The 25785-nt window shown below is 47.9% G+C and overlaps 1 protein-coding gene across 1 annotated transcript in view; it reads right to left on the bottom strand.

The window, feature by feature from the left end:
• Positions 1-25785, bottom strand: part of XDH (xanthine dehydrogenase) — a gene marked incomplete at its 5' end in the record, with an annotated part of 60087 nt that overhangs the window by 27927 nt on the left and 6375 nt on the right. Inside the window, 14 exon segments of the mRNA NM_173972.2 lie at positions 1056-1139; positions 2515-2686; positions 4239-4423; positions 6378-6487; positions 7858-7951; positions 9199-9350; positions 9918-10010; positions 12529-12670; positions 13763-13849; positions 14186-14254; positions 17958-18019; positions 18964-19090; positions 22112-22220; positions 23817-23913. Of these exon segments, the coding sequence (NP_776397.1) occupies positions 1056-1139; positions 2515-2686; positions 4239-4423; positions 6378-6487; positions 7858-7951; positions 9199-9350; positions 9918-10010; positions 12529-12670; positions 13763-13849; positions 14186-14254; positions 17958-18019; positions 18964-19090; positions 22112-22220; positions 23817-23913 (1583 nt within the window).

A 25785-nucleotide genomic window follows, 5' to 3' on the forward strand; every position in this document is an offset into this window, starting at 1 on the left:
GTTTTATGTGTTTTTTTTTTTCAAAGTAATAATAATGATGGCTAGTATTTATTTAGAGTTTACTATATACTGGAATTATCTGAGTTATTTACTTTTATTAACAAATTGAATCCTCAAAACTGTGCTGTGAAACAGGGACCCACCTTACCCACATCTGCAGCTGGGTATAATTATCTTGCCCAAGAGGCACAGAGAGAAAGTCACTTGTCCAGATGTACAGTTACATGATGGCAGAGTTTGGATTCAAGTCCTGGCAGTCAGGCCCAGAGTTCATGCTTTGGATTGTTACACTCAGGAGCAGAGGTCTTCAAATTGTGGACAATGGCCAAATCTGGCCCACTCTCCGCTTTTGTAAAGTTTCAGTAGTGCACAGTCACGCACATTCATTTATGTATTGCCTCTGGCCCCTTTTGTGTTACAATGACCAAGTTGAGGAATTGTAGCAGAACCTATGTGGCCCACAAAATCCGAAAAGTTGATCCTTTACCTAGTGCCTCTCAAAAAATTGCTGTTAATAGAAATTTTTTAAAAAAATTTTGTTTACTTGGTATGCTCAAGAGAATGCCTAGCTTTGCACATTAGCCCATGGAGGAACCAGAAAAAAAACAAAATGGAAAAAAAAAAATTTAAGAAACAGATGAAGGTGAGAGTAAGCCCAAGAGAGAAATGAGGTGAGCAAAAGGGGAAATAGCTTCATTCACATTGATATAATTCCTGTTTCCCTCACTAGACATTTATGCACAATGGTAAGGAGATTTAGGCACTGACATACAATGTAAATCAGCCACTCACCAATGGTCAGCATCTCTGAAGTGAAGTCACTCAGTCGTGTCCGATTCTTTGTGACCCCATGGACTATAGCCTACCAGGCTCCTCAGTCCGTGGAATTTTCCAGGCAAGAATACTGGAGTGGGTTACCATTTCCTTCTCCAGGGGATCTTCCCGACCCAGGGACTGAACCCGGGTCTCCCACATTGCAGGCAGACACTTTATCATTTCAGCCACCAGGGAAGCTCCAGGGCCCCTGATAATAGCCACATAAAGTATGTACTCACTTGGAAGAGCTGGATGTTGGCTGGAGGGTCTTTCTGAAAGAGTAAAGTGGCGCTGGTGTAGGTGGGGTCCAGTTTACCACACTTCTGTGGAGACAAGGTGACAGGTGATCATGACCATTTCTATCATTGGTCCCAACCTTGGTTGCTCCCAAGTGGTAAAAGTAACAGCTTTCTCATCTCCTCATCTGCACTCCTTCTGATACTGGCTGGATCTATCTCAACATTTTAACGTGGGCTCTGTCAGCGTCTCTTCTCCCATCCCTGCACCCTATTTCCTCTGACATGCCCAACCAAGTTTTCCCTGCTTCCTGCACTGATGTGTGCTGCTCTGTTGGGAATATCTTTCTCCCCCAGCCTTCCTGGAAAAGTCATTATTTTCCCCCTCAATTTTGTGGGAAATATCTAATATAGGGGAATTATTCATAATATAATCTCAACAAAATTCAGTGGCATGTGAAACTCTGTATGCAGCATGATACCAAATCTGTTTAGAAAATAATATATCCAGATCAAAAGACAGGAAGATGATAGGTTTCTAGGTAGACAGATGGAAGGGAGACAGAAAGACAGGGCAGACAAAAAGGATTACACACAGATTGGACAGATAGACATGGGGAAAAGATCAGAGGAATAAGCAAAATACTAGCAGTGGTTTTATCTAAGATCTGAGAGTAATTTTAAATTTTTCTTTATACATTTTTGTATTTCTAAAGTTTTCCACAAGTTTTTTACTTCCATAATCAGAAAAATTATTATAAATGTTTATAAAAGAGGTATCTCTGCTGTCCCCACAGATGTGAAGCCTTTTCTCCTTGGTGTTCCCCCCTCCCAACTCCCTCGCCTCAGTAGTCACACCAGGCTGGCCTTTATTGATCCTATTCTCTCCCACACTTAGCCACCCACCATGTGCAGTACAATCTTATGACATAAAAAGTACGAAATAAATGCTTGCTGGCAAACCCACCTCAGGAGCTGGGCTCCACTTCAACTAACACCCTGTTCTGAATGCACAACAATCCCACCCACCCTGGCTGCAGCAGCCCCACCTCACATTCTTATCACACTACACTCCCATTCAAAGTACATAATCACAGTTGTATCAGCTACGCTGCAGAAGGCTCATCAGGTCTACCCACCCCCAGATTTTACAGCTAATGCTTAGCAAGAGTGGTGACCTATTCAAGTTCTCATCTGAGGTAATGACACAGCCAGGACAAGAACCCACATCCCTGACTCCCAGCCCAGTGCTCTGTCTCTCAACCACCAAGTTGGCTCATTTCCATGTGACTCTCTAGGCTGGGTCCCTGGTCCCTACTCCTCTGTCCTTAGACATCCAGAGGAGAGGAGCATTTGCCACCTTGTCCACAGCCCGTTCCTACCTCAGTCAGCTTCCCAGATCCCAAAACACAAGTGTTCCAGGAGCACACAAGTGCTTGGCCTCGCCAGGCTCCACACTCACATCTTTCGAGTCCTTGCCCAGTTTCTTCAGTACTGTCAGGTAGAACTTGAAGAAGAAGCTGAGGGTGAGGGTGCGTCGGAATTCAATCATGCCTCCAGGGGCGTCTGGGGATAAGGACAGTTCTTCCGCCAGGCCTGCACACACGTCCTGTAGCAGCTTCTCATTCCAGAACCTGCCAGAGAGCAGGTCATGGGAGAGTGTTCCCAACCAGCTCTCAGAATCACTTGTGTGAGTGGAGTCATGAACCTCAGCTCAAAAATGTGACTCAGATACTTATAGTTATGTGACTTTACCTAGTGCTTCAGATAGTAAAGAATCTGTCTGCAATGCAGAGACCTGAATCTGATCCCTGGGTCAGGAAGATCTCCTGGAGAAGGCAATGGCAACCCACTCCAATATTCTTGCCTAGGAAATTCCATGGACAGAGGAGCCTGGGGGGCTACAGTCCATGGGGTCGCAAAGAGTCAGACTCAGCTGAGCAACTTTCACTTTCACTTCACACAAGTTACTTAACCTCCTTAAGGCTCCATTTCCTCTTCTTTAAGATTAAATACAAATTTTAAAAGACCACACAAAAAAATAATAGTTAAATCTATTGAGTTCCTACCACACACTGAGCAATGTCCTAAGTGCTTCATACATTACTTTTAATGTAAATTAAAAGGTACAGTAGGGAAAATTGTTATACTCACTTTACCGTGAGAAAACTGAGATATGGGAGAATTAAGTAACTTGACTTATATTACCCATCTGTTAAGTGTTCAAGCCAGGAATTGGAACCAAGGAGCCTAACTCCAAAGTTAAGCTTTATCAAGACATATGGTTATTGTAAGGATTACATAGAACAGTGCCAGCAAAGTGCTTGCTACAATTGCTACCATATGATAGCCTTAGTAATAGCAGTTGCTGTACTAATAGTGTAGCAGCAGTAACAGTAGCAGTAACAACAGCAATAGTAGTAGCAGCAGTACTAGTACTAGTGACAGAAGCATTAATAGTAGTAGTGGAAGCAATAGTAATAGCAGTAGAAGCAGAAGTAATAGTAGAAATAAGAGAAGCACCAGTAGTAATAGCAACAGTACAAGCAATACTACTAGTAGGAGAAGTAACAGCACCAGCAATAGGGATACTTCTATTAGCAGTAATAGTGGCAGCAGCAGTGCTAGCTGCAACAGTAATAGTTATTGTAGCTGTAAAGTAGTAGTAATAGCATTAATAATAGCTTCTGTAACAGAAACATCAGTAGCGGTAACACTAGGAGTAGCAACAACAATAGTATTAGCAGCAGAAGAGACAGCACAGTAGTAGCAACTGTAAGAGTAGCAGTAGCCACAATAGTAGTATTAGTCATAGTAGTGATAGCAGTAGGAATAGCAGTAATGATAATAGTAGAACAATAGTAACAGTAGTAGAAGAAATGAGATGAGTAGCACCAGCAGTAGTAATTGGAGTAATAAAAGCAGCAGCAGCAGTAGTAATAGTAGTTGTGGCTGTAGAAATAAGTAGTAATAGTACTAATAGTAGCAGCAGCAGTAGTAATGCTAACAGTAGTACAGCAGCAGCAATACTACTAATAGTAATACCACTAGTGGCAGCTGTAATCATAGTAGTGGTAGCAGCTCTGGTAGTAGCAGTAGTAATAGCAATAGTTGCAGCAATGGTAGCACTACTGGTAATCACAGTAGCAGGAGCAGCAGGAGCTTTGTTACAGTTTCAGCTCTTACTTTGACAGCTGCTTCTGCGTGGTCTTGAGGGCTGAGATGGTTCTGTCCGCCATTCCGCCATAGCAGAGGGCTAGCTCCTTTACCTGCATGCTTCCTGGCTGGAACAGGACTCTCATGCCGCAGGTCACCTTGGCTATGTCATCTTCTCTCCGGCTTGCCTGCTTGAATGCTGAGAAAAACTCATCCTAAAAATAACAGAAAAATACCTCTTTCCCACCTTGCTTTGCAAAGGCTGCAAACAATGAGTCTGAAGCAGGAAGGGTGCGGTGAAGTCAGAAGACCATCACAGAGCAGCCAGGAGCTGGTGGTAGGGGTCAAAGATAAGGACATAACTACCGCCTTTCCCAGAGGATTTCCAGGTAACATTCCCAGAAACTGGGAAAGGGTCAGGATTTCTGACCATTGGTCAGGAAAACAGGAAGTCCAGGGACACAGCCAGGCGCTGTGCCAAAGCCTCTATCAACATGACTGCCTCTCAAGCAGATACAATGAGATGCCAAAGGGTGTTGAAACCCAGTGTCACCTTGGGGCCTCCATAGATGCTCTCCCTGACTTGTCTCTCCCACCAGTCTACTGGCTTCAGTTAGAATTCTCTTTTCCTGAAAGGAAGACTCACACTATGAAACAGTAGCTTTCTTTGTGTTTTGAGCATACATTTCCCCTGGGTCCAAGCCAGGCTCTTTCTTTGGAGATGGGAGGAGAGTGTGAGTAGTTTCTAGGTAAAGACCCATCTGTGTCAGGTTCTGCACAAGGTTTGAACTGTCCCTGGCACCAAGTTCTGATGAACATCAGTGGTGGGAGGTTTAAGGGAAAGTGTATTGGAGAAACACTGTTGAGGTTCAAAATGACCCCGGGCTTTTGCTGAAGAAGCCAAGGAGAGCCCTCCTGATGAGATTTCTGATGTCTAACATAGCACTGGGGCTATGAGCCCAGAGCTGAACTTGATTCTGGAACACAGGTTCCAACCACTTCCAGGACTGTGCTAGCCCAAAGCAACATTTTCCCCAGGGTTCATGCAGGGTCAGAGTCAGGCCATTGGCTGTTCTTTCTTGAGAAAGACTTCCAAATTCTTGGTGTGAAAATCTTTCATTTATGAAATGTTTTTTGTTTATGTCTCTACCCAGGAGAATACAAACTGGACCGTTTCCTCCTTCTTTCCCCATCTCATAAGTTTTTTTTAAAAAAATCTATTGATCTGTGAAATACAAAAACTCTGGGAATCACTGTTCAAAATAGCCCATAAAGACAAGCTGGAAAATCATTAAGAAACACCACAGGGACATAACTGCTTTAATTTAATCAGCATTCTCATTAAGGAGGTCAAAATCAGCAAGGGCAAGCATGCCTTGTAACACTTGCTAGAGCACCAGCTCTGTAAACCCTTAATGCTCTCCTTTACTGCTGGTGCCCGGCCTTTCCCAGATCACTCTTCTAAACGCCCATGGAATGTGTAGGACAAAACCACGCCAGGTCAGGATACCACAGGCCCCAAGGAACACAAGCAAGGTGGCCAGAGGATCCCAGACCTGCTGCACCAGACCAGAAAATCCTCCCATGAAGCAGAAACCCATCCAAGGGAACCCAGGGCATGATCGGTGAAAAAGCACCTGGTCGAGCCCAAGTTTAACAGATGAGGACCTGACTCACATTGGAGGTGCCACTCCATCTGGCACGCACATCGCATGCCTCATCATATGAAAACTGGGGCAGAGATTTACCACAGCTGGGTATATTCTTGGAATTGTGTCGCTAGCACCAGCTGCTGATCCCCACCGACTCCCAGACACCCGCCAGGAACCTTATGAATCCTTTCTTTCTGGTCCTCGCAATAATCTGCACAGTCAGTAAATGTGGGCCCGTTTTACAGATGAGGATTTGGGGCTCAGAAAGATGAATGACTTGTTCAGAACCATACATCTACCTGTCTGGTTTCCTTGTCTGTGCCCTGTGCCCAATACCCTGAAACTCCTCATTTTCCAGAAAGGAATATGGTTTGTTAATAAAGGCCAGGCTCAGAGACAAGAACATCAGTGTTAAAGTGGAGAGATGCTAAGCGTGGTCCTTGAGGCAGACTCTGATCTCTTCGTCTGGAGCCTGGCAGGAGCAGGGCTGATTTGGGTTGTTCTGACAGCATCTCACCTCCCTGCTGTAGGGGATCTCAATGGAGAGCAGTATCTCCTCTGGACCCAGCAGGGTCTTTCTGTAGCTGGGGAAGAAGGTGTGGTCCATTGGAACTGTTCTTCTGGTGCCTGTACAGAGGCAAGACAGAGAGGGACCGGTGTGAGAAAGCACGGGACAGATCACCAGGGGAATTCTCCTTCCTGGCCCCTGATGCCCATAGTCAGAGGGAGTGGCTGGCATGGCAGGGACCCAGGTGCTCCATCCGAAACCCTTAAGCATTGATGTGCTGGTGACAGTTTAACAATCAGTTCTTTAAGAAAAAGCCCTGACTCAGCATTCACAAGCTTCTGTGGTATAAATACTTCTACAACGGCCAATGTCAAGCTACCAGAGCAGCATAGCTCAGTGTGAAGTTGAAAAGAGGGTAGCAAAGAGTTGACACAGCAGGCCTACCACCCTCTGAGAGGTCTGCTTACAAGGCTGGCCACTGGCTGTCCTCTGGGACCTTAGCTTTCAGGAGAGTTCCCACCATTCCCTGATAAGAACAGTTCACAATGCCTAAAATGTTTGTATAAATCATATGGTTTATGGTCAACACCTGACTTTCCTTCTGGAAGTCTGGACTTCTGGTACGTGCCAGGCGGAGCTACATGACCAGCCCCACTAAAAGCCCAGGGTGCTGAGTCTCTAATGAGCATTCCCAGTAGACAATCCTTCATGTGTGTTGTCACAGCTCAAATTATTCCTGGGGAGAATGAGAGTGTCCTGTGTGACTCCCCTGGGAGGAGGCCCTGGAAGCTTGTGCCTGGTTTCTTCTGCCCCATGCTTCTTTTCCCTTTGCTGATTTTGCTCTCTATTCTCCTTCTGTAATAAGTCATAGCCATGAGCGGACTCAACACTGAGTCCTGTGAGTCTTCCTTGTCCTCCTGAGAGTCATTAAACCTAGAGGTGGTCTTGGGGAAACCCTTGAGCAAGGAAAGAGGCACAGGAGTAAACTATTACATAGCATTTCTAGTCTACAAATGGAATAAATGGAAATAACCTCAAAGATATAGACAGCTGTAACATGAAGGAAAATAATGAGGAAATGGTGAATTTTGAGTATTTATTACCTTTGTTTTTAATATAATTTATTTCATTGTGAGGGTATATAGTTTACTGTTTAATAATAGCCATGCTTAACAAATGGTCAGACTCCCTGAAAACCCAGCCATCAGCTATGCTGAGTGGCATACTCTGGCCCCAGCACACACCACTGAGTATGGCTCAGTGGTGTGACCTGGGTGACAGGTCCTGTTGTGAATTCTTAATAAAGTGATGGTCCAGCCCTCCTGGCCCCCAGCCTGGGTGCATCTCCTTTTATAGTTTCCAGGGATCCAAGCTTTAGGAAAGCTGCATTATTGAACTTTGGGTTCTGCTTCTGCATTAAGTGACTTATCCTGTGAGACTCCACTCCAGCCCTGGCCCTCTTTCCTGACCTCTGCATGAGGCAGCTCACCTCTGGACACGATGGTCAGCTTGGTCCCACTGGCCATGAACACAGGGTTGAGGTCAGAGATGGGGCTGGCTGTGATGATGTTCCCTCCAAGGGACTAGGACAAGCAAGGAGAACGTGTGAGAGCCCACCCCAGCAAAGTCCAGCTCACACATCTGGCTCCCAAATGCGGAAGGTGGGGGACACCTGCTGAAGGGAGAGCTCTGAGATCCTCCACCCACTGTAGACACCAGACCAGCACAGTAAGAACCCGGGCATTTGGGCAACATGCAAAACTTGAGATTCCAATGCCTGGGGTTGGGTCCCAGCTCTGAAGTTTACCTATATGTAAACCAGGATCATCTCCTTTACATTTGTTTGTTTGATTGATTTCACCCAACCTTTTTCTGAAAGGGCTGAGACGGTTTATCACTGAGGCTGTAGAGAGTTAGTGAAAGAGAAATAAAAGACAAAGATCAAGGAAAGAGAATAGGAAGCCTTAAGGATGAACAATGTGTTCTAACTGAGCCTCCTTGGCAAAGAATATAAGGAGAATCAGACACAGAGTTCCCATTATTAGAAAAAGGGAAGAAAACCAGTTGCTCCAGGGAGGAAAAAAAAAAATCCTTCCCACAAATAGATTTCATCTGAATTGGGGAACTTAGAGTTTTCTGGGTTTGCATCTCCTTATCTGTAATTGGAAGAGGTGCTTGAGGTAGGGCGAGGGGAATGGGAGTAGGTTGTTTTGCTTTGTTTTTTGTTCTAATTTAAAACAACAGCTACAACAGTAGAATGGAAGGGTCAGCTTTCCTCCCAACCCCATCAACAGTTGTGAGACTCAAATGGCGCCAAGTGTGAGAACGCCGTCTGCAAACCCTGGATTTGGGGGCTCGTCTGAAGGCTGATTGCAGTCAACGCATGGGCCCCTCTCTCCTCTCAAGGGGCTTTACCTCTGGTTCTACCCCTGACTCTGAAAGGCAGTCCGCCTTCCTGTTTTGGCTTCTCCCTAACTTATCTCTCATCCACCTGCTGGCAGCCTCGGCTAAGTTCAGAAATAGATGGGCAGGCGGCCCCATCTCTCCAGCCTCAGGGGTGAAGATGGAGTCACAGCACGCGTGCCCCCAGGGTGGCCCTCGGGTCACATCAGAAGCACCCGTGGGGCTCGTTAAAGCCTGACCCCTGCGCCCCAACCCAGATCTGCAGTCAGGTTCTCTGAGAGCGGGGTCCAGGAGTCTGCATTTTCAACAAGCCCCCAGGAAATCCTAAACACAAGTTTGAGGCCTATTTGGGCTGTAATAGAACCCAGACTGGCCCCCTCGCCTTGTGGGGAAAGTGCCCATCCTGGGCCCCTAACTAGGGACTCACCGCCACAGACTTGACCTGCTTCCCAGCGAACCAGCGCAGCTGCTCCAGGACTCCTCTGAACACCTCCGTTTTCTGGGTGGGAAGCTTGGCAACGGCCTCCAGCAGGGTCTTTTCCACAGAGCTCAGGGCACAAGCAGCTCCAAAGGAGATCCCTGGGAACACATGCTCGGAATGACAGCCATCCACCGCACAGCTCAAGAAGCACTTCCACACACAGCTCCTAGGAAGCTTCATAGCAACTGAGTAAGGATGAACCAGGATGCACGTCCTTATATGGGTGAAGAAATTAAGGCCCAGAGAGGTCTGGTGACCTGCCCAATGCCACACAGTTAATAAAAGAGCCAGGACTCAAGCCCAGGCCTAAAACCAGAGTGCTTTTCTCTCTAAACCAGTGACTCGCAATAAAATCAGATCTCTGAGGGTGAACTCTTGGCATTTCTTTCTAACAAAGCACCCCAACCCCCCTCCCCACCTACCCCCTATTCTCATGAATGAGTCTGTGTGCAGCCAGGATTGAGAATGATCACTGAAAATATCAAGCCCCGAGCCCATTGGTACCCGACCATGGATGCTCAGTGGAGGAGAGCAGTGAGGGTGTCCGCTTCCCCCGTGCAGGGTGACTCTTGAAAAAGCAGGTGCAGCAGGATCGCCACCATCCTCTGCACAACCCACCCCCAGGATGCCAGCCCCTCTGTGGGCTCAGGCAGGCCCCCCCTTACCCTCAGGTCCGTGCTCCACTGCATTCAGCTCAGGGATCCAGGCTGGGCAGATGATCATAGGAAATAGCTGATTCTTAAACTTCATCTCAATGCCTCGAGAGAAATGAAAAGCCCCAAGTTGCAGGGCTCCCACCTCTGCAGACAGCACGGATTTCACATGCTCTGTGGCTGTCTCGGGACTTGGAGGTGCAATGGACAAGACATGGGATAAAGTGCAGTTTCCACATGATCAGCCAGGAAGCTATGTCTTTTTCTCTCTCATCAGAACTCAAATAAGATGAACTTGACTTCATGTGTGTCTATGTGCATGTGTGTTTATTCACAATATTAGAAAAAGGGCATGAAAATAAGTCAGAAACCCTTCTAAACACTTTACATAACTCATTTAATCCTCATAATAACCCTATGAAATACTGTGATTTTCTCTGTTCATAGGTAAGAAGGGTTTCCTGGTGGCTCAACGGTAAAGAATCTGCATGCAATTCAGAAGACATGGGTTTGATCCCTGGGTCGGGAACATCCCCTGGAGAAGGAAATGTCAACCCACTCTAGTATTCTTGTCTGGAAAACCCCATGGACAGAGGAGCCTGGTGGGCTACTGTCCGTGGGGTCGCCAAGAGTCAGACACGACTGAGCCACTAAACAACAATAGATAGGAAACTGGAGCACAAGGAGGTTAAGTTTCTTTCCTAAATTATACAGCTAAGAATGGGCACATTTCAGTACCAGGGCAATTATTAGAGTTGGGATATAATAGTAATATACTGTGAAGGTCTAACTTTCAGACAAAAAGGAAAAATGACTGAGAGAAAAATTCAAATCAACTCCTAGTTCCCAATATCTGTCTGAGTTCTTACGGTGCATGGCTTGATGAGACCGAATGTTTGTGTTTGATTTCTGTCCTTCCAGTGAACCAAGAAACCTCTCTGAACAGACCTGCCTCTATTCCTCAGACCCAGTCAGCACAGCACCCCTCCCAGCCCCACCCACAGGGTTGCAAATAGAAAAGGTTAAAAAGGAAATATCTGTGCATTGTCCGCATTGTGCTGCGAAGGGTCTCTGAAGGGTGGAGCAGGCTTTGAGAAGCCTGGTCTGTTTGAATATCAGCTCATAGAATAAAGAAGGGAGAGGGCAATAAGTGGTTCATCTTGATAAGGTTTTCTCGATGCCCAGCTTCCCCCAGCATCACGGCAGTAGATGGTTACACTGGTGGAGGTAGGGTGTGGGAGGGAGGAGGAGTAGAGCTGTGGAGTGATCTTAGGCAATTCTTTCTAATTTGGAGCTCGTAGTATCTTTGTGAATACATTTCCTCTTAGAATCTAACTAAGTCCAAGACATTGTGTGATTCTTGGTAAGGAATATGCCATACCTCCAAGGGCCCCAAAGATTCTTCCAGCCAGTCATTCTCCACCTTAGCTCTTGTGACCCCGGGCCCTCGGGTCATGGCCGCACAGGCCGTCACGATCCTATCCCCTGAAGCACGTCTCACCCTGCCATCCAGTGAGTCCCGGTGTTGCAGCGGGGGACTCCATATGGCACGTGTGCTCACAAGCGTGGCTCAGTTCTGCACTTCGCCAGTACACACCTGAGCCGGGCCCTCCTCTCTGCAGCTGCAGAACCAACCAGAACCCAGGGCTTGGGGTGGGGGCGTTCTTCCAGAGCCAGAGATAGGAGCCCCGACAGGCTAGAATGGGCTGCTCTGAGACGGCCCTGGCCTCTGAGGGTCCTCTGAGACCATCCTGACCTGTGCCTCCATCCTCTCCCCAGATCCTCACTGGGCTTGGGGACCCAGCCAAGGGGAAACGGGCCACACCAGGTGTAGGAATGGACTGAGCCTAGCAGGGGCTGGGGCATCTCTGCTCCTGAGTCTTCAAGCACCGGGGCTGAGAACGGCACCTCTGGAGCCTCCTTGGCCTGTTTACATTCTGTGAGGCTCACGTCTGGGGGGTGGCACCACAGGGCAGGTGGCCACAGACATGGGCAACACAGCAAGCACACTTGGGCCTTTCCTCTCCCTTGCCTTACCACATCACCCTCAGAAAAAGGGGGCAGGAGAGTGACATTCATGGAACCCCTAGGGTCTGTCAGGTACTGGCCCAGACGCTTGACTCATGTTGCTCCCTTACCCTCAGACTGGGAGACCCTCAAGGGAAGGAGTCTGGTCTAGGTGATCTGGGTACCCCTGGCTCCCCTAGAATACCTGGCATAGGGCCAGGTCTCTGTCAATGTTTATGGAGAACAATCAGCGAGGATCTCAGTTAATACTCAGAGCAACCCTTGAAAAGTGAGTGTTAGTCGCTCAATTGTGTCCAACTCTTGGTGACCCCATGGACTGTGGCCCACCAGGCACCACTGTCCATGGAATTCTAAAAGCAAGAATATTGGAGTGGGAAGCCATTCCCTTCTCCAGGGGATCTTTCCGACTCAGGGATCAAACCCAGGTCTCCCACACTGCAGGCAGATTCTTTCCTGTCTGAGCCACCAGGGAAGCCCCTTAGAGGAGGCACTATCACCTCCACCTATGAAGTGGGGAAATGAAGGCAGAGTAGGACACACAGAGCCACAAGGGGCTGAACTGGACAGACTGCCCAGAGCTGCCCCACACCCTTACCGATCTCTGTGTTCCCCACCACCAGCTTGGCCTCGGGATGCTGAGCTTTGAGGTCCAGCAACTCCTTCAAGGTGGAGGCTTGGATCCAGGTCACACGCTCCCCTTCAAAACGCAGCTGCTTCGGTGGAACGTCTTTCAGCCTCTGGAAAATGCCATTTTCTTACCGTGTGGCCTCCTCCTCCCCGCTGTGATTCCCAGGGCCATTGCTTTCAGTTTGCAAGAGGATCAACTATGGATTTGCTTCGTACTTAATTCAGAGGGAAAGTGCATGTCAGGGAAGAAGTGAGGGGAAACACTTGGTACTGAGGCAGGACTTGGGTCGCGGCTCTTTCACATACGTTATTTCATTTAGTCTTTAGAAGAGCTCGGGGAAGAAGGTGCTGTTAGTCTCTTCTTTTGCAGGAAAGGAGAAGCCTGAGGATCAAGTTTACGGGACCTGTTGAAGGTCGCCGCCACAAGGTGACTTCAACTGTCCCACATTGTCTCCAGGAGGTGAGAGGCGGGGACGGGGTGGCAGGAGCAGGGCTATCAGAAGGGAACGTAATGGAAGGCCACTTCTAGTGCGTGAGGGGCGATGCAGAGTCAGGAGGGAAAATCCCCGAATCAAACTGATGGTTTTTTAAAGTTTCATGATCCAGAGAAATATATTCTGGTGGTCTGCTACAAAGCCATTCTTTCTGGCCCAGTGAACTCTTAAAGTCATCTTCATATGTTCACCACTCCTAGAAAAGTCTGCACCTGAGAATCTTTGAGAGTGGCTTGAGTTTTTTCTGTTTGCCGTAAACGTTGGTGTGGAGGAGCAAGATCATCAAGGTGAGAAAATGGGCATGAGAGGTCCTTAAGACAGGGCTGCAGATCATGGATTGTGTCCTTTGAACACGGCTTTTTTTTTTTTTTTTCCTTTGTTTGTTTTGTAAATAAATGGACAGCTTACAGAAAGGAAAATGCATTGCTTTGGGGCTTAGACAAAAGATTTAGGCAGAATGTAAGCAAACACTTCTGGAGCTCCTACTACTGTACGTGGCATGACAGACAGATCCACTTCTCACATGTGAGCAACACGTGTGAAGAGGAGAAGTGTGGGTCCCTGTGGGAACATGCGGCACAGGGACCTGGAGTAAGACAAACAAAGGAAAATTCAGGCTGAAACCCAGAGGAGAAAGAGGACACAAAGACCCCAGTGGGTGCTAGTGGGACTCAGCAGGTCTCCAGGGGCTCAGGGGGCATCACCTACCAGCAACTCTGGAGGGAAGATGGGTTCCTGGGTAGGATCCAGGGGCATGAACTCCTCTGGGTTGAATAAAGATGGTGAGAGAGTAACCTGCTAGAAAGGGGAGAAGATAAGGGATACACTGTCCCCTGCATTAAAATGCCCCATAGGGCTGGCCCAGCCCTCTGTCCAAGTGAGCTCATCCACAGCCCCCAGGCAGGCTGGTTGGGGTGGGGGTTGGGTTGGGGGAGAGGTAGCTCCCAGGAAGCAGGGACAAAGAGGTTTTGCCAGAGGATCCAGGGCTAAGGTGTACATTCACCAACTTCACAGTTTGAACATAGTGGTTTCCTCTTCCAGCTGCCACAGCCCAGAGTGTGGAGATAGCCCACTGGCTCCTTTGACCTGAGGTTGGCCCTCAGGCTTCCAGGCCAAAAAAGACCCACTTACGGTGTGGTCTTTCTTCTGGTTCATGCAGCAGTTTGGGTTGTTCCCATTTCCTCCACAGCATCCACCATTCTAGAGAAATGACCACAAATGTCACACAAAGATATTTGCAGAGTTTTCACAGAAGCTAAAGAACCTAGATTATTCCTGTCAAATGAAACCTGGGTTTGAAGCCCACCCCAGCATCTAGAGGAGCAGCAGATACTGCACCCCCACAGCCCACTTGCCTCTGCCCATAGGGAGGGCCTCTGCTTTAGCTACTTTCTCTCATTTGATAAATATAGATTAAATAACTTGAGGATATGTAAACAGGATCTCTCCTGGAAGTAACAGAGAAATTTAATTTTAAGAAAATTTCTCCATAAAAACTAGGTCCTATTTTATCAAAACATCTTTTTGTGCTCACTTTCCTGCTTCAGTACTGCTTCCTGAGGAAGCCTCCCCGAGAGAAATTCCCATTGGTTCTCACAGCACTCATGCCTCTACTTCTAAACCATCAAGTCCTGGGCACCTCCCAGGCTGGAGTCTTTGTGGGGCTCCTGCCAAAGATGTCTAGGACCAGAACTGGGTCAGGGATGTGCCTGACAGCCTCTCACTCCTTATCAGGCACTTCTTGCCAGAAAGTTCACACTCTTTGTTCCTCACCATGGACCTGTTCGGGAGGGTATGTACAGGTCTGCTGACTCAACACCTATGGACAGAGGACTTGTTCAAGACCTCTCAAGGTGCCAATGACGGAGCACAGACTATGGCCCAGATTGCTACATCCCCAAACCAATGCACTGAAGGTGGGAAAGGGAGTGTTTACCTGACTGATCTGCCCTAAGGAGGCAGAAGTCTCAGCTCAGGGCCCCAGAAGACACTATAGAATCGTGGAGTTCTACAAGAGTGGGGAAAACTCCCAGGCTCAGTCCTAGACACATTTCCAGAGCAGCCAGCTCCTACGGGAGTAGTCGGGAGGAACCTTTCTCTACATGAATCATGGAAGACAGCGTTCATGCCACCATTTACTAAACGATGAGTCGCAGCTCATCAGTGTCCCTGAAGAAGTTCTCAGAGGGCCACGGAGGCTGAAGGTCCTTTGGAAACCTGCAAGAATTCTCAGGCTTGCCTCAACCACCCTGCTGGCAGACCCCTCCTGTAGTCACTACTTTACCCCTGGATCTCAGAGCTGTCTATTTTCTACCCGCCCCCCCCCCACTACTCTTGAGAGTCCCTGCAAAGAGATCAAACCAGTCAATCCTAAAGGAAATCAACCCTGAACATTCATTAGAAGGACTGAGGCTGAAGCTCCAATACTTTGGACACTTGACATGAGGAGCCGGCTCACTGGAAAAGACCTGATGCTGGGAAAGATTGAGGGCAAGAGGAGAAGGGAGTGACAGAGGATGAGATGGTTGGATGGCATCAGTGACTCAATGGACATGAGTTTGAGCAAACGCCAGGAGATAGAGTGAAGGACAGGGAAGCCTGGTATGCTGCAGTCCATGGGGTCACAAAGAATCGAACATGACTTCGTGACTAAACAACACTTTGCCTTTCCCCTCTGTGTTTGGACGGAAAGAAGAGGGCCTCTTCTCATCTCTCTTTTTGGAGAAGGAGTAATGTAGGGGAATACTAGGCCCTGCATACAGTAAGACAATAGCCTCTCTCACCTGATCCCTGTTGGGGAGGATGTATTTCACAAAAGTATGTTTCACAAATAATTAAAGTACCAGCATATTCTTACTTAGATATTTTTTCTTAATAATTCACTGATTTTTTTTATGACATAATTTGTTGTGATGTACGATTATGTGTCACTGCCCTCAAGGTCTGCTGAGGTTGGATAAGATTAGGGTTTTTCCCCAGAGAGATTTCCCCTTTCTGGGTGTGTGCATGCTCAGTCTCTCAGTCACATCCGACTCTTTGCAACCCTATGGACTGTAACCCATCAGATTCCTCTATCCATGGACTTTTCTAGACAAGAATACTGGAATACGTTGCCATTTCTTCCTCCAGGGGATCTTCCCAACCCAGAGATCAAACATGCATCTCTTGCATGTCCTGCATTGGCAGGCAGATTCTTTACCACTGTGCCACCTGAGAAGTCCAGGCTAAAATGATTAGGCTCAAGATTATTTTTATGATTCCTCATTTCCTTCTTTGTTATCATTTCTTGCTGTGAACAGGCTGCCTTCCTATAGCATAGCTTCCTCACTCTTTTCCAGTGTGGCCATGTAAACTAGATACCTGAGTTTGTCAGAACTGTGTGTAAAACAAGAGTTAAAAGGCTCTGAAGAGGGCCTTGGGGGCTCCAGTGAGTAACATGCATGAGCTTCTGAGCACACTCTGTGTGCCGGTCACCTGGGCTACTTAAAGCACCGAGCTCTACTTGACTCTGCTCTACATGCCAGGCAGCAGGATTGAGGGAGGTATGGCTATAAAGGGGGCTTAGGAGACATTTCAACAATGATAAAACTCTGACTCTCAGAAGGAGGATACTTTCCAGCTACACCCAAAAGTCCTTCTCTTTTGAGAAACTAGGAGGACTGGTCAGATTATCTTTCTTTGAGAAGCCTCCTATGAAATAAATACATGGACAAGATTAACAATCCATGGTTCTCAGGGAAGCCTAAGCAGCACATGAAGATTAAATGTTGGGTAACGGGAAAAAATGTACCAGCATCATAATTTATATTGCCGTTTACTGAAAATGTAGGATCTGCCAGGCACTGTTCTAAGAGCTTTACAAGGAGTTCTTTCCACAAGCACTTTAAGGTAGGTATTATTATAATCCCTATTTTAGAAATGAGGAAATTTGCCCAATATCATGTATCAATTAAGTGATGGAATGGGATTTGAACCCAGGTCTGCAGACTGAATCTAAGCTTTCAATCACTTTCATTTAAATTCATACTTCCTGGTTCCTCAATATCAACAGCATTCACCAGGGTGTGCTGTTTCCCATCCTTAGAAGTCCCACCTCCACCCTTTTGGACTATTTGGACACAATACTCCTTTTTTTGCACTGTACCAACCCTAAGGTCAGTGAAAGACTCAGGAGTCTGTGACTCTCCCCTCAACCCAGAATCAAACTGAGATGAGACAGTTTGATAGGAGTTAGGATCAACTTGACCCATTTGGGGAATCAGGTGAAATCTGGGGAGATTAAGCAAAGAAAGGGGAAGCCAGCTCTCGGTCCTCCTTACCATATGGCAGGTGTGTGTGCTACATTTATGTAATCGGTGCCTCTTCATCCCAGCTGTGGTTTCTCACTCAGAGTTATATGAATACTGCAGGGCTTCACACACTATCTAGAGATCTAATTAGCAGTTTCGTAAATCCGGGAGAGTGCCAGCTGCAGAAAGCAGCCTGGATGGCAAGGGAGGAGGGACGCGAGTGCTGAGTCAGGCTGGGTTGTTACTAAATGTCACATTCAGCACCTGCACCATGACTGAGCATGCCAGACACCAAGGCAGGATGCCAAGCCCGAACGCCCTGTAGGAAGTTTACTCTTAGGTGGTGTGTCTCTTTCAGGAGCCAGCTCTCCAGGCCTTTCCTGGAAGGAAAGTCTCTGGTCTATTGACGAGAACCACCACTTCCCCTCACACCCCAAAAAAGAATGGCAGAGCCCAGCGTCCTTGCTAGGTACCTACAGCGGAAGTTCCTGCCAGCTGGCCAACTTATCTTTTTTCTCTGTAACCCACATGCCCTTGGCATCGCTCCCAACTGTGATTCCTGAGTGTTGCTGCTTCAGGAACTGGGCCACTGCTGTCCCAGAGCCCCCACTCACCTTGGCAAAGGTCCGGAAGCCCTGGAGGATGGGTCTGTAGCCTGTACAGCGGCATAAGTTTCCTGTGGGCGGAGGAAAAACCTGCAATGTCAGCACTGGCCCCAGGGCAGCTAAGGGGTCTGTGGCTTTGCTCCCAGCTCAGTTAAATGCTCTCTTTACATATTCTATTTTCTTTACTTGGAATGATCCTCCTCTTACTTGTACCCCTGACTTCCAAACATCTACCACTTCTTCCAAGAAGCCTTTTTAGAATGCTTAGACTGAATTGAGTGCCCCCCCTAAGTCCTCCCATGGTGACTCCTAGTCAAAGCTTTATCAGTGAGCTTATCAAACTATAAACTCTCTTCCCCTTCTGAACATGGACTCCTTGAGGAGAGGGGCTATCTTCCATTCCTGTGTCCTTGTACCCTGTCTAGTGCCTGACATATGACCAGACTTCATATAACTGACTGGAATAAATGATGCACTGAAAGAAATTGAATGGATAGGAAGCCTTCTCTATTCAATTCAGAGGAAGACATAGCAGGTCCAGCCACCTGGGTCCATTTGCAGAAGGCAAAGTGGGGAGCCAGTCCCTGCCCGAGACTGAGAATCAGGGCCGCCTTCCTCATACATGGCCTTTACCCCATGGAACCCTGCTCTGGGGAAGCTGCCAGGGCAGATGCCATGTCATTGGCTTCCGTGCAATTTCCCAGATGATCTCCTCCCACGCCAGCCACTCAAGGTCACCCTTCCCAGCACAGAGTGGGGTCAGGAAGACAGTGCAGGAAGATGGACACCAAGGCAGGAGAACCCAGAAGGTCTTCAAACCAACCAAGTGCTCTTCAAATTAAGATAGGGCCAATTTCCCAGTAAATCTTAGCTACCATGATGGGATCGCCTGAGCCTTTCCCTCAAAAGTGCCTGGAACTCCTAGTTCACTCCTGGCTTCCACTCTGCCCCTGCCCTGCCCTCCTCAGAAACCCACTTGCCCCTTTGCCTCCTGGGCCCTGCACAAGGCCCATACCTTGGAAAGCATCCTCGATTTCTTCAACAGTGGGCTCGGGCTGATTCCGAAGCAGTGTGTACATGCTCATGACGATGCCGGGGGTGCAGAACCCACACTGAGAGCCGTGACTTTTGGCGATTCTCTCCTAAAAGGGGCAGATGACATAGACACCTGTGTTGGCAGAACCCCTGCCAGGCTCCCTCCGTGACTCAACTGAAGACAGCCCGCGTTGACGGTCTGCACTGCCCAAAGTCAAACCCAAGTGTCCCCACTTACCAGGTTACCAAGCCTCCCTAAACCTTGTCCGTTTGTTTAGCGCTACCCTAGCACTTATCTCCAGAGCTGTGCTGAGAATTCAGTGAGATCATTCATGTAAAACGCTTAGCCATCACACCTAGCACAGAGTAGGGAGTCAACCAGTGGCAGTTATAAATAGAACACCCCCCTCAAAGAACAGCAGCAATTAGAACCACTCTCTTCACTAAAGACAGAGGAGGAAGATTTAAGAGATTTACGTATGTGTGTAAGATCGCACGTGGGGAATGCAAGAACTGTGTCAGGTTCTTTCAACTACACTACCCCGCAATCCAAAATCAACCAGATGAATGCATTTTATTCCAAATTAGAATGCCTCTGTATTCTTAAATGAAGGCAATTCTTGAAGTCCAATGGATGGAGATTTAAGAATTGGGGAATGTGTGCTATAGAATTCACTGAAAGCATTGAATGTCACAGAGTTTTCAGACCTGCCAGATCTTTATTACAACGGAATTCTCCTCATCTACATTAGTTTTTAATCTCTTGGAAATCTCTCTTGGAATGTACGTCAAGTAAAATTGCTAGAATGTTAGCACAGATAATCATTCATTTGAGAAGTATTTACTGAGAATCTATCATGTGCCAGGCATAGTATAGGCCCTGGGGATGGAGCATGTAGAAGAGAGATGAAGTCCCTGGTCTCATGAAGCTCACATCCTTGTGGGGGAAATACTGACAAAAACAAAGAAGATAATTCGAGGTGAAGGTTGGTGCTATATAGAGTATTAGTACAAGATGACATGACTCAGAGTGACTAGTGGCTATTTGGAGTGGTCAGAAGGGCCATTCTGATAAAGCGACCTTTAAGGTGAATTTGATTTGGAACAAGGAAGTAAGTTACCCAGGCAGAAGGAACAGTGAGTAAAAAGGCTCTGAGCACAGACAGTGTGAAAATCTGCTGAAAGGCCGGGACAGGTGGAACCCTGGGACGAGAGATGTCAGCTGGGGGAATAGGAAGCAGCCAGAGCTGCAGCTCTTCACAGCCAGGATTAGGGATCCTGACTGTGATTCTGGGTGGGATGACAGGAAGCCTTTAGGAGAATTTCAGCAGGGCTTGATATGATTGAATTTGTGTTTTTAAAGAATCACTCTAGCTGTTGAGTAGAGAATGGCTGTGGGGGCATGAGAAGACACAGGGGATCGTGACACTGACGTGGCCTAGGCGGAAGGGGATGTGACTTGGATGAAACAGTAGTAGGGGAGACAGAGAAACAAATGAAGAATCATTGTAAAGTCTGGAGGCAGAGTAGCTATTACTTCTGGATGGACTGGGTGTAGGGAATGCAAACATCACAGGGGACTCCTAGATTTTTGTCGTGAGCAATTGGGTGGATGCTTTGCCATTGACTCAGACGGAGGAAGACCAGAGGAGAACGAAGTTGAGAGGAAATAGAGTTTTTGTTAAGTCTGAGATCAGACATCCATCTAGTGATTCAAGTAGGCAGCTGGAAATCGGAGTCTGATTTCTGAGGAGAGGTTGAACCTGAAGATATGGAGATGGCCTTAAACTCATGTCGGGAGAGTATGAAGGTGGAGAAGGCACTGGGCCCAGGCCAGAACCCAGGGCGCTGCAGCGGTCAGGGACTGAGCTGAGGAGGGGCTGCACATGGTTCCACCACGGAGGGAGGGGGAAATGTGGTGTCATAGAATCCCAGAGGAAAATGCAAACGGACAAGGGAAAGTGGAATCTAAGCTTATCTGGAGCCAAAAGAAGTGCATCGGGAATAAGGCTCTGTACCATTGGAAAAGGAGGGCTTTCCCCTGATTCTACAGATGTGATCCCTGTGTTTAAATAGTTCCTTCTTTCTTTCGTCTATTTGTTTCAAAGTAAATTACAAGCCCTCATTAACCCTCTCACCCCTGCTGCAAGTTGGAGAAGTTTAGTAACCTACCACTTTCCTGCCTAGGAAGCGAAGCCACACAGGTGACGTAATACCACCTCGCCCCACTCTGATGTAATACCACCTCACCCCACTATGACTGGTCCAAGATGCTCCATCTCGGGGTATAATTGGCTTGCTCAACTGGCAGCCCTGGCTCCAGGATTCATGTCAGGGATGCAAGGAAGACAAGATCTGAATGATATGGTACAGGGAATATTAAGAAAAGGGTCTAGCTCAGACACCTTCTGTGATTACACCCTCCCAAAGATCTCAGTTTAACATGAGCACTGGGAACAGCGGCCTTTCCTTCCACTGTGCTCTGTTCCCGTGTGGGCCCTCTTCCACCTAGTCTGTGAACATCCTTTCTCACTCCACAGAACCCTGACTACTGCCCACTCTTGTCCAAAGAGTTCCCAATCCCAACCCATCATCAGGTGCTCTATACCATCAGGGAGAAAGCCTTGGTCAGACACCCATGTGTCTCTGACTCAGCCCTTGCTAACCACCATTTTAATGAGCCTGTGTCTGGGTGATCTGTGGGAGGGAGGTGAGAGGTGCAATGGAATTCCTGTGGGAGGGAGCAGGGAGTAGGTGGGCTTTTGATCAAAGGCACACAGCATTTGGAATCTTCAATCCGAGAAGGCAGGGGGCTTCCTAAGCACACTTGGGCACAGAGAGGAAGGTCCTCTGCCCCTCCCCACCCCAGCTCTGGTACAGCTAGACCTCCAGCCACCAGATCCAGTTGATCTCTTGATTCCCACGGGGCCATGCAATGTCACCAGCCACTCAAACACAGGAGAGAGCTTCAGGCTCGGGTGTCTCCTCTTGCCACCTCACAGCTAGCTCCTGACCTCCACAAGGAATTGAGGGGGGTGGCTGGCTAGAATGCCTCCTTGCCTCAGGCTGCAATCCTCATCCCAGCAATCCAGAGCAAGTCTGCAGCCTTGGGAAGAGCCTCTGGTTACCTGCACAGGATGCAGCCTCGTCTTGGTGCTTCCAATTCCTTCCACAGTCGTCACAGCCACGTGGTGCAAGGTGCAGATGGGAGCCAGGCAGGCATTGGCAGAAAAGTGGCTGGAACCCCAGATTAAGGTCATCCCATTGACCATTTAGGCCATCAGAGCAGACCCGAGTGCAGGGTCTGGGAGATTTGTGATGCTTGTGTCACTTCTCCTCACTCTACATTATGTTCTCTTTTCCACAGGTATCCTCATCTCTCCACCCAGGCCAGGGCCTGAGCCCCTCCAGTGTCCTGTGGGGTCACGCTGGTGCACCCTAGGCCTCTGGGCTGGAGCATGGAAGCCAGGGGCACTTTCAGCTGCCTCTTACTCAGGTAGATCCTGGAGGCTGAGCTAAGAGGAAGCCTCTGGGAGGTCCCTTTTTCTCTATGTGCTTAGTTGCTCAGTCATGTGATCCCATGGACTGTAGCCCGCCAGGCTACTCTGTCCACGGGGATTCTCCAGGCAAGAATACTGGAGTGGGCTGCCATGCCCTCTTCTAGGGAATCGTCCCAACCCAGGGATCTAACCCAAGTCTCCTGCATTGCAAGCAGATTCTTTACAGTCTGAGCCACCAGGGAAGCCTAAGAATATTAGAGTGGGTAGCCTATCCCTTTTCCAGGAGATCTTCCCAATCCAGGAATCAAACTGCATTGCAGGAAGATCCTTTACCAGCTGAGCTACTAGGGAGGCCCTTAGCCACTTCAATTTCAGAACCTCCTGTCACTTTTGCTTCTCTGCTTTCACTCACCTCCATTTATCCCATTCAAAGAGGGAGGCAAAAATCCCCAGATGAATAGCCCTTAGAGCTTCCCCACCTCCATCCTTTTACTCATCTCTCACTCACTCATGCAACCAACATCAGTTACTGAAGACCAACCTTATACCAGGCACCCTGCTGAGGGCTGAGGAAATTAAGGTGAATCAGACAAAACCTCTGTCCTTTAATAGCTTGCCTTCAACTCAGGAAAGCAGAAACCAGCGTGAAGATGCAGTTTAAATATCTTATGGTAAAGGGTTGCAGGAGGGCTGTGCACGTGGCACCAAAGAACCAGCACAAAGGGCTCCCAACCCAGTCTTAGGAGGTCAAGGAAGTCTTCCTGGAGGAGGTGGTATTTTGCCCAGTCCTAAGGTGTTAATAAGAGTTAGTCAGGTAGAGAAGTCCTTGAAAAAAGGACATTCAAGATGGGAAACAGCTTGTGCAGAGACCAAGAAATGAGTGGACATGGAGCACTGGTAGTTCATATCTGTTTCTGCATGAGCGGAGTGCTGGACCCATGGAGAGAAAGAAAACTGGAGAGGAAAGGTGGGGCAAATTGAAAGACCTCACATGTTGAGCAAAAAAATTGGACTTAGATTGGGGGCAATGGAGGCCTATTGAAGGATTTCATGGGATGTGAAATGAGTCTGAATTTTAGAAAGCTCATTTTATCAGCAGTGGAGAATCTTGTCCATATTTAAAAGCCAGGAAGATGCTCCCTAAGAAATCATTCTATTATATCCCTGGTCATGATCAAAGCCTATTCAGGAACACAGGGATTTACCCACATGTGTGCATACACACACATACAGACACACACATGCACACAGATACACACAGATACACCATCATTCAAAAGCTGACCCCTGCATCCTAGTCCCCAAAGGCAACCAGCCAGCAAGCAAAGGATACATGATCTTGTCTTGGAGACGATCATACTTGGAAAGCATCACTGTACAAGCCCCACAGCCCCCTTCTCCACAGCCCAGCTTGGTTCCTCTCAGCCCCACTGGAAAGTCAAGGGTTAAGGAATATGAACTCAAAGAAAAAAGTCTTTGTTGGGCTGCTGGGAAATGCCTGGGCTGAGCTGCAAGTGAACAGTCATCCATCTGCACACGGCTCAGGGCCCTCAGCCCCGAGGCCCAAACAGCCTCCCACTCAGAGAGGCTGCCCTGCAGCCCGGGGAGGCAGGGATGGGGCCAGCTCCACTTGCAGAGGAGGAAAGGCCCTGGCCCACGTGTCATTCCCCTGGGACTGGAGCACCACTGCTCTCTATACCTGGAGATCTTCTTGGGATCACAGTCTTCTAGGTGTGGCCTTAACAGGCCCCCAAACTGGTCGGCTCACTGAGCAGGTGAATCAGGTGCCTCAAAGATGGAGCATGTGGGGCAACCCTCATCACCCTAGCTGGACATGCAGCGAAGCCACTCAGGCCAGTATAGGACTTGCTGAGTTTGGCATCCCTCATTCCCTCGCCAAACCTCTTGGACTGATGAAGTCTGGGGACAAAAATTAGAGCTGCGTTAAGGGCTTCTGAATATCCATCCCATAAGATATGTGAAAGGAAATTAAAATGAGGATATTTTTGGGGTCAAAAGCCAATATTGGAGACATCGCTTATGTCCTGGGAGAAATTAAGACTCTGATACTTTTTGAAGTTTGAAAAGTGCCTAACTAATAGGCTGCTTTGGAGAACAGTAATTATGGTGGCCTCTTTCCCATGGGACACACAAGCCGCACTGCTGCTTCTCCCTCAAGCCCCCAGGCCTCCAAGCCTTTCAGCTTCCTGCTGAAGATGGAGAGGGCTGGGTATCTTATCTCCTGGCTATTTCCCTAATTTTAAGATAAAGTTAATAACTAACAATGATAGAGCATCTTCTACTTGGAAAGCATTCATACCCATGTTTGATGTTCACAATAATTTGGTTAGTGAGTAGGGCAGGAACTGCTGTAAGAAACAGTGAAATGAAAGAAAGAAAGAAAGGAGGGAGGGAGGGAAGGAAGGAAAGAAGGAGGAAAGACTGAGACCCAAGACGTAATGTGAGCCCTTCAAGGTAACAGTCAGTTACTTTGAGTGTTAGGGCCCAAACACAGTCCTCTGATTCTGGATTTGGGGCCTCCTCCTTCACCATGCTGCTGCCTCTTTTAAGGTACAGCTGAAGAGGGCTTTCTAGATCTAGAGTTTTTCCTTTCACTAATCTGGACCTATGAGATTAGCAGTTAAGATCATTCTAGGGGCTCATGAGGATGAAAGGAAGCAGCCCAAAGTAGTCTAGAGGTCTTCTGCTAGCCTGGGGATCTTTCTGGAAGCCAAGGTAGAAGTCAAGTTTAGAGTCTTCTCTCTTGCCTGGAACTCTGACAAATAAACTCTTAACACAGGCAGCAACAAGCCACAAGGACTTCATATTTACATGAAACTATCTTTCAGGGTTGGATTTTATTTGAGATTCGGCATTTAAACCAACCAATGCTATGATCAGGAACTTGTGAGCCTGCTGGGTCTTTACAACCTTATTAGAAAACTAAAATTGATGCCAAGAATCTAAGAATGAGCCTCTCTTTCCAGGCTGCCTAGGTAGATGGGCTGGAAATGGAATTTCGTGCAGTTCCCTCATCCTGCTGAGTGACTCTGCCTCTACAAAAATACCATCAGGTCCATGTGCTGTGAATCTCCAGACCTGCCCCCTCCAGGTCAAAAATCCAGGACAAAGTACACTAGAGCCAGCCACTCTCTGATAGGAGGTGAAAGAACAAGAGGGAAGGCCATGGAGTCCAGGTTCGCTCCTGTGGGTGGGAACACCTTTTTGCTGTTCCAAAATACATCACTGGAAAGAGCCACAAGACACCCCCACCTCTGGGAGCTGTAAGGGTTTGTTGACAG

This window comes from Bos taurus, chromosome 11 (genome assembly GCF_002263795.3).
Source record: "Bos taurus isolate L1 Dominette 01449 registration number 42190680 breed Hereford chromosome 11, ARS-UCD2.0, whole genome shotgun sequence".
NCBI lineage: Eukaryota > Metazoa > Chordata > Mammalia > Artiodactyla > Bovidae > Bos > Bos taurus.